The sequence below is a fragment of the Boleophthalmus pectinirostris genome, unplaced genomic scaffold (assembly GCF_026225935.1).
Source record: "Boleophthalmus pectinirostris isolate CB_2022bp ecotype Guang Dong unplaced genomic scaffold, ASM2622593v1 HiC_scaffold_5, whole genome shotgun sequence".
Lineage (NCBI taxonomy): Eukaryota > Metazoa > Chordata > Actinopteri > Gobiiformes > Gobiidae > Boleophthalmus > Boleophthalmus pectinirostris.
This window is the reverse complement of record NW_026571404.1, coordinates 29,221,934-29,235,848: the sequence shown is the minus strand read 5'-3', so window position 1 is coordinate 29,235,848 and position 13,915 is coordinate 29,221,934. Positions and strand designations below refer to the sequence as shown.

The window sequence follows — 13,915 nt, the reverse complement described above, 5'->3', positions numbered from 1 at the left end:
GGTGGTTTAACTTGGTTGGTGGTTCTATAATAATAAGTTTTATTTTGTTTTTAGAAGAAGCAGTGTCCAATTTAAAGGGCTCTTATTATGCTGTTTTCTGATCGATGCTATAGTGTTCTTTCCTCATCAAAAACATACCTGGAGTTAGGGCAGTGCCAAAAAGCATAAGGTCAATAGATTGCAATCTCAACTTTGGTCGATCTCGATGATAAGGCGAGCGCATTTTAATCAGGTGGTTTACATCAAATCGTGTGACAATAAGGGCGTGTGGTGCTGACGAGGATTTACGTTCTTGTTTAGGAAAAGCAGTCTGAGCTCCAGCGTCTCCTCATGTGTTCACAAGTTTTGACTTAAAGCTGCACAATTTGACTAAAAGTCCAGTGTCTCTCTCCCTCCAGCTGTGTGTGTGTGTGCGGAGCGTCTCACGCCCCCCCTCCCCGTCTTTCTCTCTCTGATCCAGCCACAGCTCTCACCTTTCTGTCTCTCCTCTGTTGCTTCTTATCATTATATTTCAAATTATGGAACGTAAACAGCCGTTTTCTCACCATTTATGAGTGAAACTTAAGTCCTAAATTAGCACACGGACATCGCACATGTTTCAGTTGATGGGGTAACACACGTATAAGTTTAATATATTTTACAAACTCATTCCAAACTCATTAAATCAACACGAAATAAAAGTTGTGATCCTGACACACTGCTCTGTTTGTCTGTGTTTTCAGTAAGATGGAAGAAGATCAAATCGATCAATACTGATTTTTTTTTTTTCCCCACATCACTCAGCCCTACCTGGAGTTCTGTTTTGTTTCATTCACACATATTTAACAGACAAACTCTGCATAATTAGGCTGAGATCTTGCCTCAAACTGAAAACACTCTGTTTCACCTTGTGATGTCAAGTGGTAATACAGCTGAAGTGCTTCATTTGAATTTTTAAACTCTATACACCTTCACTAGAATCATTTGCATAGTTTAAGACCTGGAATTGCAACTCTCTACTGAACAAAAAGTAAAAGGAGCTGTTATCTTGATTTACCACTTCATGACATCACAATTTGGGAAAGAGTTTTTGTATTATGAATATTTTGAGCTTTGGAGAGGTAGACAAATAGACTTACTGAATGTGTTTTGTTGTGACGCTTCAGTAGTTTATAAATTTGATGACTTTATTGTATTTATTTCAATTGAGACATTGCATATTAATCAACATCAAACAGTGTAAATGAGTTAGCAGGTTTGATTTGATCATTTTCATGGGTGAAAAAAGCTGCCTAAAAGTGCATACGAGTTAAAATGACAGTAGGAGCAGGATGAAGAGGATCTGTGTGCTTCTCTTTTCCATTGTCCTTAGATAAGTGAGCAGACCTTGTCCCAGAATACATGAGTGGAGTCCTGATAAAGCACCAGTCAATAAAGAACTGCACTTTACTTTGTTGATCTTAAGTACAGGCATGTCTGAAGAGGAGCAGCTCCACACAGCGTTGTTACATATTTACACATTTCTGTCTATTGAATACTTGTCCTCCTTGTATTATTGCTCAGTTGATCCTTACATAAACCTGATAGAGATGTAACAATAACCAAAATATCGTGATATAATTGATTGTAAATTAAAACTGCAAGTGGCAATGCAGGATCTCACTTCATAAACTCTTTTCTTTTTGGATTTGATTTGCATTCACGACAAAAACCCCTGTCAACTACATTTTATAATCTCACTTACCAACCTAAGTCAGGCCAAAGTATCAATAAAATAAAATAGTTGACATGATTAGAACTGCCCCTGCGGATTTTCTCTCTCTCGCTCTCACTCTCTGGCTCCCTTTCTCTCTCTATCTACCTCTCGGTTTCTCTCTGTCTCCCACCCTCCCTGTCTCTGCATATCTCTTTTTCTCTCTCCTTCTCTCTCTCTCCCTCTCCCCCCCTCCTGCCCTGTCTTGTCACCATCACTCCTCTTTGGGCTCGAGGCGGACTGCTGGCTGACACCTGTACGTCTCTCATGTTGTCACCGGGGCCTCGTGCTGCTACAGCGGCTGGAGGCATGTCAGGGGCCCCCTCTCTCTGTCTTGGGTGTCAGGAGTTCACCTCATTTGAATATGCAAAGTAAACTGTCCTGTACTCACTGAAGGCTTGACAGCAGGAATACAACTATAGTTCGACAACAAACTTTGAGTAAGTTGTGCTGTGATGTGATGGGAGGACGGGAGGACCAAAACTCTACTGAAGAGGCAAGGCAAAGTTTTGTTTTTGTTTTTTGGATAGAGCACGATTCATACAGAAAGTAATTCAAAGAAAAAGAAAAGATTGAAATGAAAATTATAAGACATACAAATAAAAGCAGTAATAATTGACCATCATCTGAAACTATGGATATTGGTCCGATATTGGTCAGACCTAATATCTCTTGAGGCAGACAACTCAGAGTTTTCTGTTTCACTAAACAGGTTTGAAGCAGAGTTTGAAAACTCAAAGATAGTAAACCTTGAGCTTAGCAGAAGGTAGAAGACTTTATCAATGGATCCCAGAAAAGTGGATTCACCATAGAAAACCATCTTCTTCGCGGGACAGTAAGCCATGTGACTGTGGACCATGATTTGAACAAATCAGGTCAAGTCAGGTTTAATAAAAGAAATACAAAGGAGCACATTGTTTAATCAAGTGATAATATTTTAATTTAAAAAGGATAAAAATTGGTCTATGTAGTCCTCAACTAATCCAACTTTAGCTCCGGGTTTAGTCCCAATTTTCAAGTAGTGTTAACTCAAAGTCAAAGAAGGTACATGAAAGCAAAAACTTTACTTATTTTTGGGAATTCAAGCTTGTCAAATCCTCAGTTTCATCCTGCCAATGTGACTCTTAAAAACATTTGATACATCGCAGAATATTGTGCAGTATATCAAATATCGTATACATCGCAAAAACTTTATATTATTGTATTGTGAACTATGTTTTCTATTTTTATTCTCAAAGTCCTTTCCCTAAAGTCCTTCATCAAAATTTCTTCATTGTGCTATCAACCGACTAGGTCATGTCACTTTAATGAAATTCTCAGGCTAAATAAACCACATAATTCTCCAAAACCTCTTGTATTGCACACACGTAACTACTGTAGCATTTTATTGTATTTTTTGCATTGCAGATGTCAGCTGTACCTTTCACCACAATGGCATTTAGCAAGTAGACATCTTATACAGCCGCCCTCATACTTATGTTTTACCCTTGTTTCCTCCGACGCACCTTATGCTACACCTTAACCTTTTGTCATGTTTCCCACCTCACTTGTATATGCTGCTTTTGTACTAATCTTCACTTGGCGTCGAATCGTGCATTCTCTTGGCATTTCACGGCACTTTTCAGCCCTCGGGCGTAGCCACTTTGTACGGAAGCGATAACGTGTCAGCTCTCCCTCTTCCAGGCAATCACACAAAATACTGCTTGTTTGGGGAAAGGTTGCAGTGCCCAGATCAACAAGAGGCTCTGTCCATTTCGGCCAAGCTTAAGAGGAGAGAAAATAATGCTGTAAGCCAGATGGGGACTTTTAATCTTGTACAGGAGAGTCGCAGCATCGCATGTTCAGGTCATCCTATTATATGGTCCACTCCACAGATAGGTAAAGCTACTCAGTGTAATTACATGTGGGCACTGCTTTTGAACTGATAGAGTAGGGCCATTCAAAGCTGTGGTCATGGCTTTTTTATGCAGGGTTTTGTTAGAGAGATGGAGATGGAGGGAGATGGTGCGCCGTGTTAGTCTAATTCATCAGCCAGTTTCACTTTGTGGAAACCGTCTGACCTCACAGCATTAGGATTTGTTCGCTCAACAGTAGGAGGTACTTTTTTTATTTAACCAATCGCTACTATTAGGTTGTGACGTATGTAATGTGCTGCTAACGGGGCTGACTGGTATGTTAAACTTTTCCCAAATCTCGTAGGAAGAAGGGCAATAACGTCTTTCCCTTGATAAAATTTACCAAACATTCTCTTGGTTTCTGGCTTTAAATCCTCAATCTCAGGAATCGCTGCCAACACAGAATGTATGGCTTCGTCTACATCCATCTTGACCGCTTTGTTTACTGTTGTGCTGTACTACAAAAAGGGACCCAGTCATGACTTCACAGCTCTTTACTGATTGGCCAGTGCGTGGTCTACGACTTCCAGGGTTCTTGTAAACCATGTAGTGTATTCCGATTCCTGACCTAGTCACTGGAGAGAAATGAAATTGAGCGGAGGCACTAGGTGGCACCAGCCTGGCTAGCACCGTGTCATGTTGAATGTAAAGAATTTAATGGAAATGTTGTTATGTTGCTGACATGCAATAGAAAATGCTGTTTCAAAAATAATATCTAAAATAATTATGAAAGGGGGTTTCAATTGTGTGTCAAAGTGGTTTTGTATTTTGTTTGGGTTTGACTTAAAGGGCACATATTACAATATTTTCTGATCTATGTTATAATGCTGTTTCCTCATCACAAACATACCTGGAGTTGTGTTTTGTTTCATTCACACATATTTAACACACAAACAGAACACTCTGTTCCACCTTGCGATGTGATGTGAAAAATACAGAAAGGACTCCACTGTGTTTTTAAAGTCCACACACTTTCACTAGAATCATTTGGATGATTTCTGCCCTGGAATTTCTCGTGAACAAAAGGTAAAATCTAAAGGTAAAATACTACTCCATGACATCACAAGGTGGAACAGAGCATTGTGTGAATGAAACAAAACACAACTCAAAATCTACTTTTGAGGAGGTAACAATATCAACATGACTAAAAGCTCACCAGAATCAATTTTGTGTAATATAGGACATTTAAGATCATTCTAAAACATCCAATAATATGATCAAACTTCCAGCATCTTTTTAATATAAACAGATACCTGCTCAGAATGACATTGAACATTATAATACAGCCACCAAACCAGGCTTGTTTTGCACATTATGTTCCCACACTCTTGACGTCATGGTAACAATCCTGTCTGATCCGTGTTTGCCTGTGTGATGACTGACCCATCCGCTGGCAATGTGAACAGCTCATATCCACCTCAGAAATATTCAGTAGACGAATGAATGTCCTTGGAGAGACAATAACTGCAGCCCCCAGATGGAAAGACAGGTTCTTTTTTATTTTCTTTTTATTGTCCTTTTAAGGCCACCATACTCAGTTCACTTGTACTTTGGCTCTGAACCCGGAGAAAGGTAAACTCGTCATTTAAAATTGCGGAGTCTGCGAGTTGTCATAGTCCATCAGCTGGCATAGATAGTGGGGCAGTATACCTATGCACTTGTAACCTTTACTGTAGGAAGTGGGTTTTATGCTTTGGGTTTTACAGCTTCAATAAAACCCTGGCACTCGGTCCTGGTTAACATTCATTCTGATCGGTCTTGATTTTGTGGAGACAGAAAAAAAAGTTGTGTGTTTAGTGAAATGGTCTAAAAACAAGTGCATCCAAACTATATATCAAAAGCTTTTCTCTATGGAGATGTTTTTGCTTCGTCTGGAATGTTTCACAGTATGGCATTAAGCCTCTCTATCATTATGGAGACCAAACCACATCCAGTTACAGGTCAGATCTGTAGAGAGGCAACCCCGCTCACAGTCAGAATGCCTGTTCTTCTTGGTATTTTTGAGCAGTTATACCACCTGCCATACTGTAGAACAGGCAGAGCAATGACATATCCCTAGAAACCGAGAAGAAACCAAAAAGTTACGTAGTGTACCTTTAAAAGTACAGCTTTTTTTTTTTTTAACCCCAAAATTAGAGATGCACTTAGGGCTGCTTGATTATGGAAAAAATCATGATCACTATTATTTTGGTCAATACTGAAATCACAATATTCAAACGATTTTTAAAAAATTGCACTATGCATTTATTCAGCCTTTCTCTCTCCAAAAAAAAACAACAAAAAAACACTTTGTTGTTAATAATTTACGCAAAACTTTCAAATTGAACACAGGCTACAAATATGTGCCTTAGAGCAGTTTTGCACTGTATAACACATAAAATGCATAAAATGATTATGAAATAAGGCATAGAAAAACATAAGTTTATCAAAAATAAACTATATATCCAGCTGTTCTACAATCTCTATATGTAAAAATAATAAAATAAATATACCTATTTAAATAACAAATATCCCCAAATAAACTTAAGTTAACATTTATCGTTTCAACTTGATTATATAAGTTTGGAGATCGTTTGACACATGATTCAAAATTGCGATCAAAATTCAATTAATTGCACAGCCTTAGATACACTAATCCAGCTTTTTCAGTTCCAGTGCAGATTCTGATACTATTTATATATCTGCTGATACACAATATCAACCGATTGTATTGCAGGGACTAAAAATAGACTTTATTTTTCTAATAACAAAATATATATATAGTCTATGTCAAAATGTGTTCTGTAGCTCTTATTTATCTCTCAAGTAAGTAGAGAACAGCTTTATATTAAAAGCTCAAGTGTTCTGGACTAACTACAACCAGTAAATGTTTTTATTTCATCAATTTATAGGCCCAACCAGGATATCGACAGAACCGATATTGTGGAGCCAATACCCAGTCCAGCAAATTTTCGTGGATCAGCATTGATATTATACCAGTATTGGTATTGGTGGATTCCTAACCAAAATAAAATCTTTTAGTTTTATTTTGGATATTTTTTATTGCATTGAAAAATTGCCCTTATTGTAAGTGGGTAGATGACCTGTCATCACTCAGAAAATTACACAGTGTTGCTTTACTCTTTGACCCGTGCGTCACTATTGGACACCTGTGTTCTTATACTTGGTGTTTCAGGGTTCACCATAGCTTCTCGTTATGATTTTATTTTATTTTTTTAATAAATTTGTTGTTGATTCTTTGAAAATCTGCATCTTTTGTATTTCATTAATGAAAGTTTTACACTTTTATCATGTTGAGAATAGGTATGGGTATACATGTAGTGACCTGAATTCCCCTGAAGTTAATCTCATCATCCCTATGTAATTCTGAGCTCTTGCACATAAAAATCCTCCATATTCCACTTTTCCAGTACCTACAGTGACCGGGTGGTATCACACTTCAGCCTGTCTCTTCCTCCATCTCAGCTTGTGTCTCCATGAATCACCTTTTCACCTCGGATGTAGCTCAGGTCCATTGTAACGCCTGCATACCCCACATGCAAAGACAACGCAGTTAGTCTCTTCTATCCAAGTATGTACCACATCAAAATCTATTATGCTCTTGCACCTTTGCTATATTTATGTCAGCTGTAATTTCAGTAAACAGGCATTGCACAGTGTTTCTGTCTGAAAGGATTACACGCTTGTATGGTTGATAGTCATTAGCTGGTAATACTCCTATATGCGTGGGATTTCACGGTTGATTAGACATGATATTACCTGTATAGAATATGGATGTTGGCAGTAGAGAATGTGTCTGTGCTTTAATGGAGTCTTTTGTACACTTGGTTTTTTTAATATATAGAGACGTGTATTAAACGTAATAAACACCGCAAATGCACAAATATGGCTTGGGTTTTGCCGTCTTAAAAACGTGAGAAACAGAACTAATTGGAAATGGTTTAATAATAATGAAAGCTACTAACTCCAGCCACCACACTCACACCACTTTCATACTATACGGGTGAAGTGTCTTGCCTAAGGATACAACAACAGAACTTGGTCAGTGCGGAAATTGATCTTCAGACAGTCGGGTTCAAAGTCATTCCTCACTTCAGAGTATCCTAATTATTCCTCATAACGAGTTCAGAGATGAGAGTCAAGTTAGCAACAGTTAACATAGCATGCTAACAGTGCACTTCCTGATTATCGGACAGCAAAACACTGAATAAATAGAGGCAAACAAAGAACACAGTAGTTTTATTTTTACCTCAAGAGCTGCTTATACAATATATCTGCACAGGGGCGAGATGAATTTTGGTCAAAGACAATAAATCAGGTACAGGCTCTTTAAGGCAAGTTTGCAATCCAAAATATATATTTCTAGAAGACACAGGAACATTGCATATCGCTGTAAAGTTAAAGGCATTTAGATTTTACACAAGATAACTTTCAAAACAATATAAATCTGAATACATTACAAAAGCAACAAAGCAGTACACATTACATTTTGCAGGCATTTATCCTTTATAAATATATATAACATTATTCGCTTGTCTGCAGCCTCCAGACCAAACTCCATTATGCCTATGGCCTGCTTTCTTTTATGCTTGTGCTTATTACTTGCAGTCTGAAAGCAATATTACCACATACGCTTTCCCTTATGTTTTCATTCCCCCACCCTCTACAATACTTAAAATATCAGTCATAACTTTCTGCTCTTATATTATAAATCCAATCAAACTGAAGAGCATTTTACTGCTGTCTGCATTTCTTTCTAATAAACTAAAGGTACCCTGAGGCATATTAAATCTTTCCATCATATCAATAACTGCTTCCTTAAAACACTGTACCTGAGTTTTACTGTCTTAGTAAAAGTTAGTAAAAAAAAAGTTAAATGTTATTTCTCACTTGCCTTATACAGCATTGTATTGTAATTATTCACTGCGATGAGCTCACAAATACTTTATTCAACTCTTGTAGACCAGTGTGGAGTTTTGCCATGATGGTAGAACTGAAGAAGCAGCTTGGATGAGCTGCAAAATTGTATTCCATCAAAAAAAGCAACAACTTTTGCCCAGTTGACAAATTGAATTTCTCCTTTGAAATTTCCTCCTGATTATGGGATGATTCAATATTTCAAAGTAGGGCAGGGTTATCATTAAGAAGTTGCCGATACAATACATTCTTCGATACATAGGCCACGATACGATACATATCTCGATACATAGGCCACGATACGATACATATCTCGATACATAGGCCACGATACGATACATATCTCGATACATAGGCCACGATACGATACATATCTTGATACATAGGCCACGATAACGATACATATCTTGATACATAGGCCACGATACGATACATATCTTGATACATAGGCCACGATACGATACATTCCTCGATACACATATCTCGATACATAGGCCACGATACGATACATATCCCGATACATAGGCCACGATACGATACATATTCCAATACATAGGCCATGATACGATACATATCCTGATACAGTGCACTTATGATATGATATATTTCAAATCGATTTGATACGGTTTCATAAAAAATAAAGGCTAAATCATGGCTGTAAGTCTTTGTTAAGCCACTTCTTCATCGTTCAACGTTCATATGAAACACATTTTAATCATCAAAACAGTAAAAATGTCAAATGTGTTGCATAAATGAGTTTCCTTCCACTAACAAGCAAAAAAACTGTAGCTCTGTAACAAAATAATTTAGTAAAATATACCAAAAATACTCTTGGTGATATATCGATACAGCAGTCCCCAATATCGATACTGTATTATCACATTAAACAATATGACATATTGATATTCCGATATTTTTGCACACGTCTAGTTTCTAGATGCAAGCAGCACACAGTGCACATATGTTATCTGGGGAAAATTGGGTGCAGGATCTTTAACAGTGTAAAAAAAGTGGCTAGAACATCCCTATCCAATATATAGTTATAATAATTGTACTACAGCTACTGATACTGCTACTATTTTGTTTTCAATTCATCTTTTTCACACATACTGAGAACCATGGATAGTTGGAAATCTAACCATAAATAAATGGAAAACTAATGTGGTGCAGGTGGGTGGTCAGGTTATAAAAATCAAAACTTAAAATCCAATATTCCTTGCCAAATTACGCATAAATCGTTTCATTTTCTAAGTTATTTCAGTGTACATCTATAGTACTTTCTCGACCTTTTACCCTGTATCTCAAATCCCTACACAGTGCATTTTGTAAGCTCCTTTATTCCTGCATGCTGTGCCCTTTCCCCAAACACAGTCTAAATAGTCTTAACTCCACAACCTCTTCCAGATTCCCCCCTGCGAATCCCACAGCGCATCTCTGAAATTGGAAGATCTAATTCTCCCATAATGCTCTGGGTGAGCCCTGGGGTTGCCTCTCAGTCCGCAACCTCCAAAACCTCAGCACTAACAACCCCAGACGACAGCTTGTATAGGAGCACTGTCATCAATGCTTCCTCACAATAGCGCTCACTAGCCTCCCCACAGAGAATACACTTCCCGGTGACACTCCCTTTGCTAAGCAGACTTTATGGCATGCTCCCGGCTTTGAACAGAGTTGTAGCTACACTATTACACGTGCATGGGGCCCGCACGTGCTCCTGAGGGCCCCCAAAGCTGAACAATAAAGCCTCTGAGCTGTAATTTTATACATGACACTTAACAACTCAATAAAGATAATAACTCTTTAGTCTAACAAAGCACTTTTCCAGATGGTGGTGACACACGCAAGGCTGGCCATCTGCACCCGACAACCACCAGTCACTCATAGACACACCACAGTTGTATATGCGCAAGGTGGAGGAAGTGTCTTGCCCAAGAGCACAACAACAGTATGGCACAAAAGCTTTGATTACGGAGTCACTTATGAACTCCATTTATGTTAATTTACATAACATTTGTATTTGCAGTCCATAAAATTAGCAATATATAGTAAGGAGCATTAACTTTTAACACATTTCTGTGTTAGTCTTTTGTAGTTTGACCATCCAAATTGCCTTTCACATTGTTTGAAATTGTGCGCTAACTCTTCTGGTGGGAGGGGGTCTGGCATGGAGTTTTTTTGCCTGGAATTCTCCACAATGTAGCATTAAACTTATCTGCTTTCTGTGGATATGTCTTTGCTCTGCCTGGAATGTTCCACAGTATGACTTTAAACAGCTCTCCCTGATTGAATTTTGAGTGTAGCCTAACGTTCTATTGAGGTGCTGAGCCTGTTGATGGCCAGTTAGTCATGAAATCATCATAGAGCCATTGAATTTGGTTGGATTTTTAAATTTGTTTCTGTGGAATGAGTATACAGTTTGAGTATATAGTTTGGTGAAAAGAATGGCTTATTGGCTGATGTCATAACTTTGGGTAATAGTTGATTGCCAGTGATGTAAAGATGAAAATATTGGGAAAAAGTGAAAAAACACCTTATTTTTTGCATTAAATTGAGCAAAAATCATGTAGAAATGTGTGTTCTTTGTATCTGGAATGCATTTATTGACAGGAAATTTTTAATTTTTCAAAATTCTCTATCAAAAAATGAAGGTTACATACACTAATTTTTATTTTTTTTTTTTTTTTCGCAATATTTCTGGAAAAGCAGACCCTCCAATTATTGGTCCTTAGGGTCACAAAAAACACAAATAAAAAGTATGGCAGACGATGTCAGGTTCAACCCATTTTTAAGACTTTGGCTCCCCAACTAGACATTTATTCAATTAATTATTTTTTTATATATATATATATATATATATATATATATATATATATATATATATATATATATATCTAAAAAAAAAAAAAAAAAGTTTTAAAAAACAGGCATTCTGACTGTGAGTGGGGTTGCTTCTCCACAGATCTGACCTGTAACTTGGGTTGATTTGATCTGATGATAGAGAGGTTTAATGCCATACTGTGAAACATTCCAGACAAAGCAATAACATCTCCATGGAGAAAAACAGGTGGTAGACCTCTACCAGAAAAGTTACACAGTGCACCTTTAAGTTACAAGTAAAATCTTTGAAGAGACAACTGAGACTATGAATGTGTGTGTGCAAATAACTCCTGTATTTAAATAAACACAAGTCAGAGTCTAAACCCACACCTGAGGAACATTCCAGGTAACATCTTTAAAACCCGCCCAGTCACACAATGCAAAATTTGCTGATCTACACAGACCAAGGTTAGTCTTAGGAGCTATTTTTTTTTACCCATAATTCAAAGATAATATTGGAAACAGGGGGTTATCTGAAACACTTCTCAACTACTGCGGCGGTTTACTTATTTATAACTTCACTTTTCCCAAGCTAAGGTTCTGCCCCCCTCAGAGCAAAGTCTTTATTTATTCATTTAGCTGCTAGTAAGAAAAAAAAAAAACACTATATATTGTTACCATGAGATTTTACAGCGTTAAAATGAAAAGCTCTGGAACAAATTATATGAAAAAACAATTGAGGACAGTAAATTGCTTTTATGAGAAAATCGCAAAATGTCAAACTGCTATTGTGGGCTATAAATTATATGGTTGTATACACAGAGTCCTAGTGGGGCCGGGTGATCGTCTGTTATTTTTCTATCTTCGTGAATTTGTTTTTGAAGTTCGGTGTCATATTTTTCACAGGTTTGCTCCAGTGAGTGAGCTGGCTCCCATTGGCACAAGCGTGGGAACTGTCCTGGCTGCAGCAATCAATCAAACCATCTTCTACTCCATCGTGGAAGGCAACGAGCGAGGTATGTTTTTGCAACTGATACTTTGCAGCTGGTGGTGTGATGATAACTAAAGGCACAGCGCTGTCTGATGTTCTACTTTAATGTTAAAGTCTCTCACACATAAAATTTTAATCACAACCATTTTTCAAAAAGTCACTCTCACCTTTTTTGTGTTGTAAGTTTTGTGTTGTAGAGCACCTAAACAGGACCATGAATTCTCGTATTGATCACAAACTCCTTAAAAACAAGTTATTTACATCCACTTTTGTCTTTTCTCTTCAAACTCTTTCAGCAGTGCTTGCATTTAGGGTTGGGCGGTAATACGGTATTGCCGTATCCCGCAGTATCAAAAAATAGCAACGGTATCAGTTTCATTACCGTCATTTAAAAATCTGCATAAGGACCTTATATAGTATTATAATTTATTGATACCTATATTTGTTTGCTCAGCACAAATGAATGTGTGGTTGTATTTTCACTTTAATTCTACCATGATTTAAAACTAACAGTTGTCTATAATGTTTCTTTTAACTGCGTGGGGAGATGACGTTCGATGAGTTTGGTTCCGTTGTCACGTGACGCTCATAAGGGAGACTAAGGCAGCGTTCAGATTGCAGCCTGAAGTGACCCAAATCCGATTTTTTGGCCTCTGTGTGACCTGTATCCGATCTTTTAATGACAGTCTGAACGACACAGATCCGATTTTTTCAAATGCAACCGAGGCCCCTTGGTAATGTGGTCCTGAAACCGATACATATCCGATCTTCTGACATGCGACTTCAGTCTGAACGGCCAAATTGCATTCATTCGACCTACACGTTATCAACAAGCCACAAACATCACTATTCTGCGCTGAAGTAGGCGAAAATTGTTAATGAACTCCATGTCACTGAAGCGAAGCACATCACCACTCACCACTCTTGGCTACGTCTCCGCATCCACACGTTCCTTTCAATGGACGTCGCTGCTACTGTCCCACAAAACACCAGGGCCAAAAACCTCGTCCTTCTCCTTCTCAATCTCCTCCTTAAAACAAGTAAGTTGTACATGTTCTGGCTCCGGTACGAGAGGAACTATAAAATCGCCAGGTGCTCAATGCTCGCGTCCATGCTTCCATAAACACAGAGCACGCTCGCTGCGGTTGACGTCGTTGTGTCCTCCAGTGCGCATGCGGGACATTTTCGGGCCATTTAACGGTCACACAGGGGATCACATACAAGTCGCTTTTAATTGGAAATGTGAACAACCTCGCAAAAACATCAGATTACACAAAAAAATCTGAATTGAGCGTTGAAAGTAGCCTAAGACAAGGTGGCAAGCGAGTTGGTCCCAGAAAAAAAATACTAGTACTTTTGTAATTTGGCAGCATTTTGGCTTCAAGCGCACATTTGTTTACATTTCACAGAAACAGAACTTAAAACCACATAGTTCATTTGCATAAACTATAAAGCGCTGATAAAAACAGCTCTTTCCATGTGTCACTGATACTGTTTAACTTCTGTCAGACTAAAGGGCACGATTCAGTGGAATATGAGAGTTCTTTTTGTGACAGAGAATGT

The 13,915-nt window shown here is 38.0% G+C and overlaps 1 protein-coding gene across 1 annotated transcript in view; it reads left to right on the top strand.

Annotated features, from left to right (window-relative positions):
• Positions 1-13,915, top strand: part of pcdh15a (protocadherin-related 15a) — a 412,089-nt gene that overhangs the window by 305,329 nt on the left and 92,845 nt on the right. Inside the window, exon 24 of the mRNA XM_055162873.1 lies at positions 12,268-12,377. Within this exon, the coding sequence (XP_055018848.1) occupies positions 12,268-12,377 (110 nt within the window). The remainder of the gene's footprint in view (positions 1-12,267; positions 12,378-13,915) is intronic.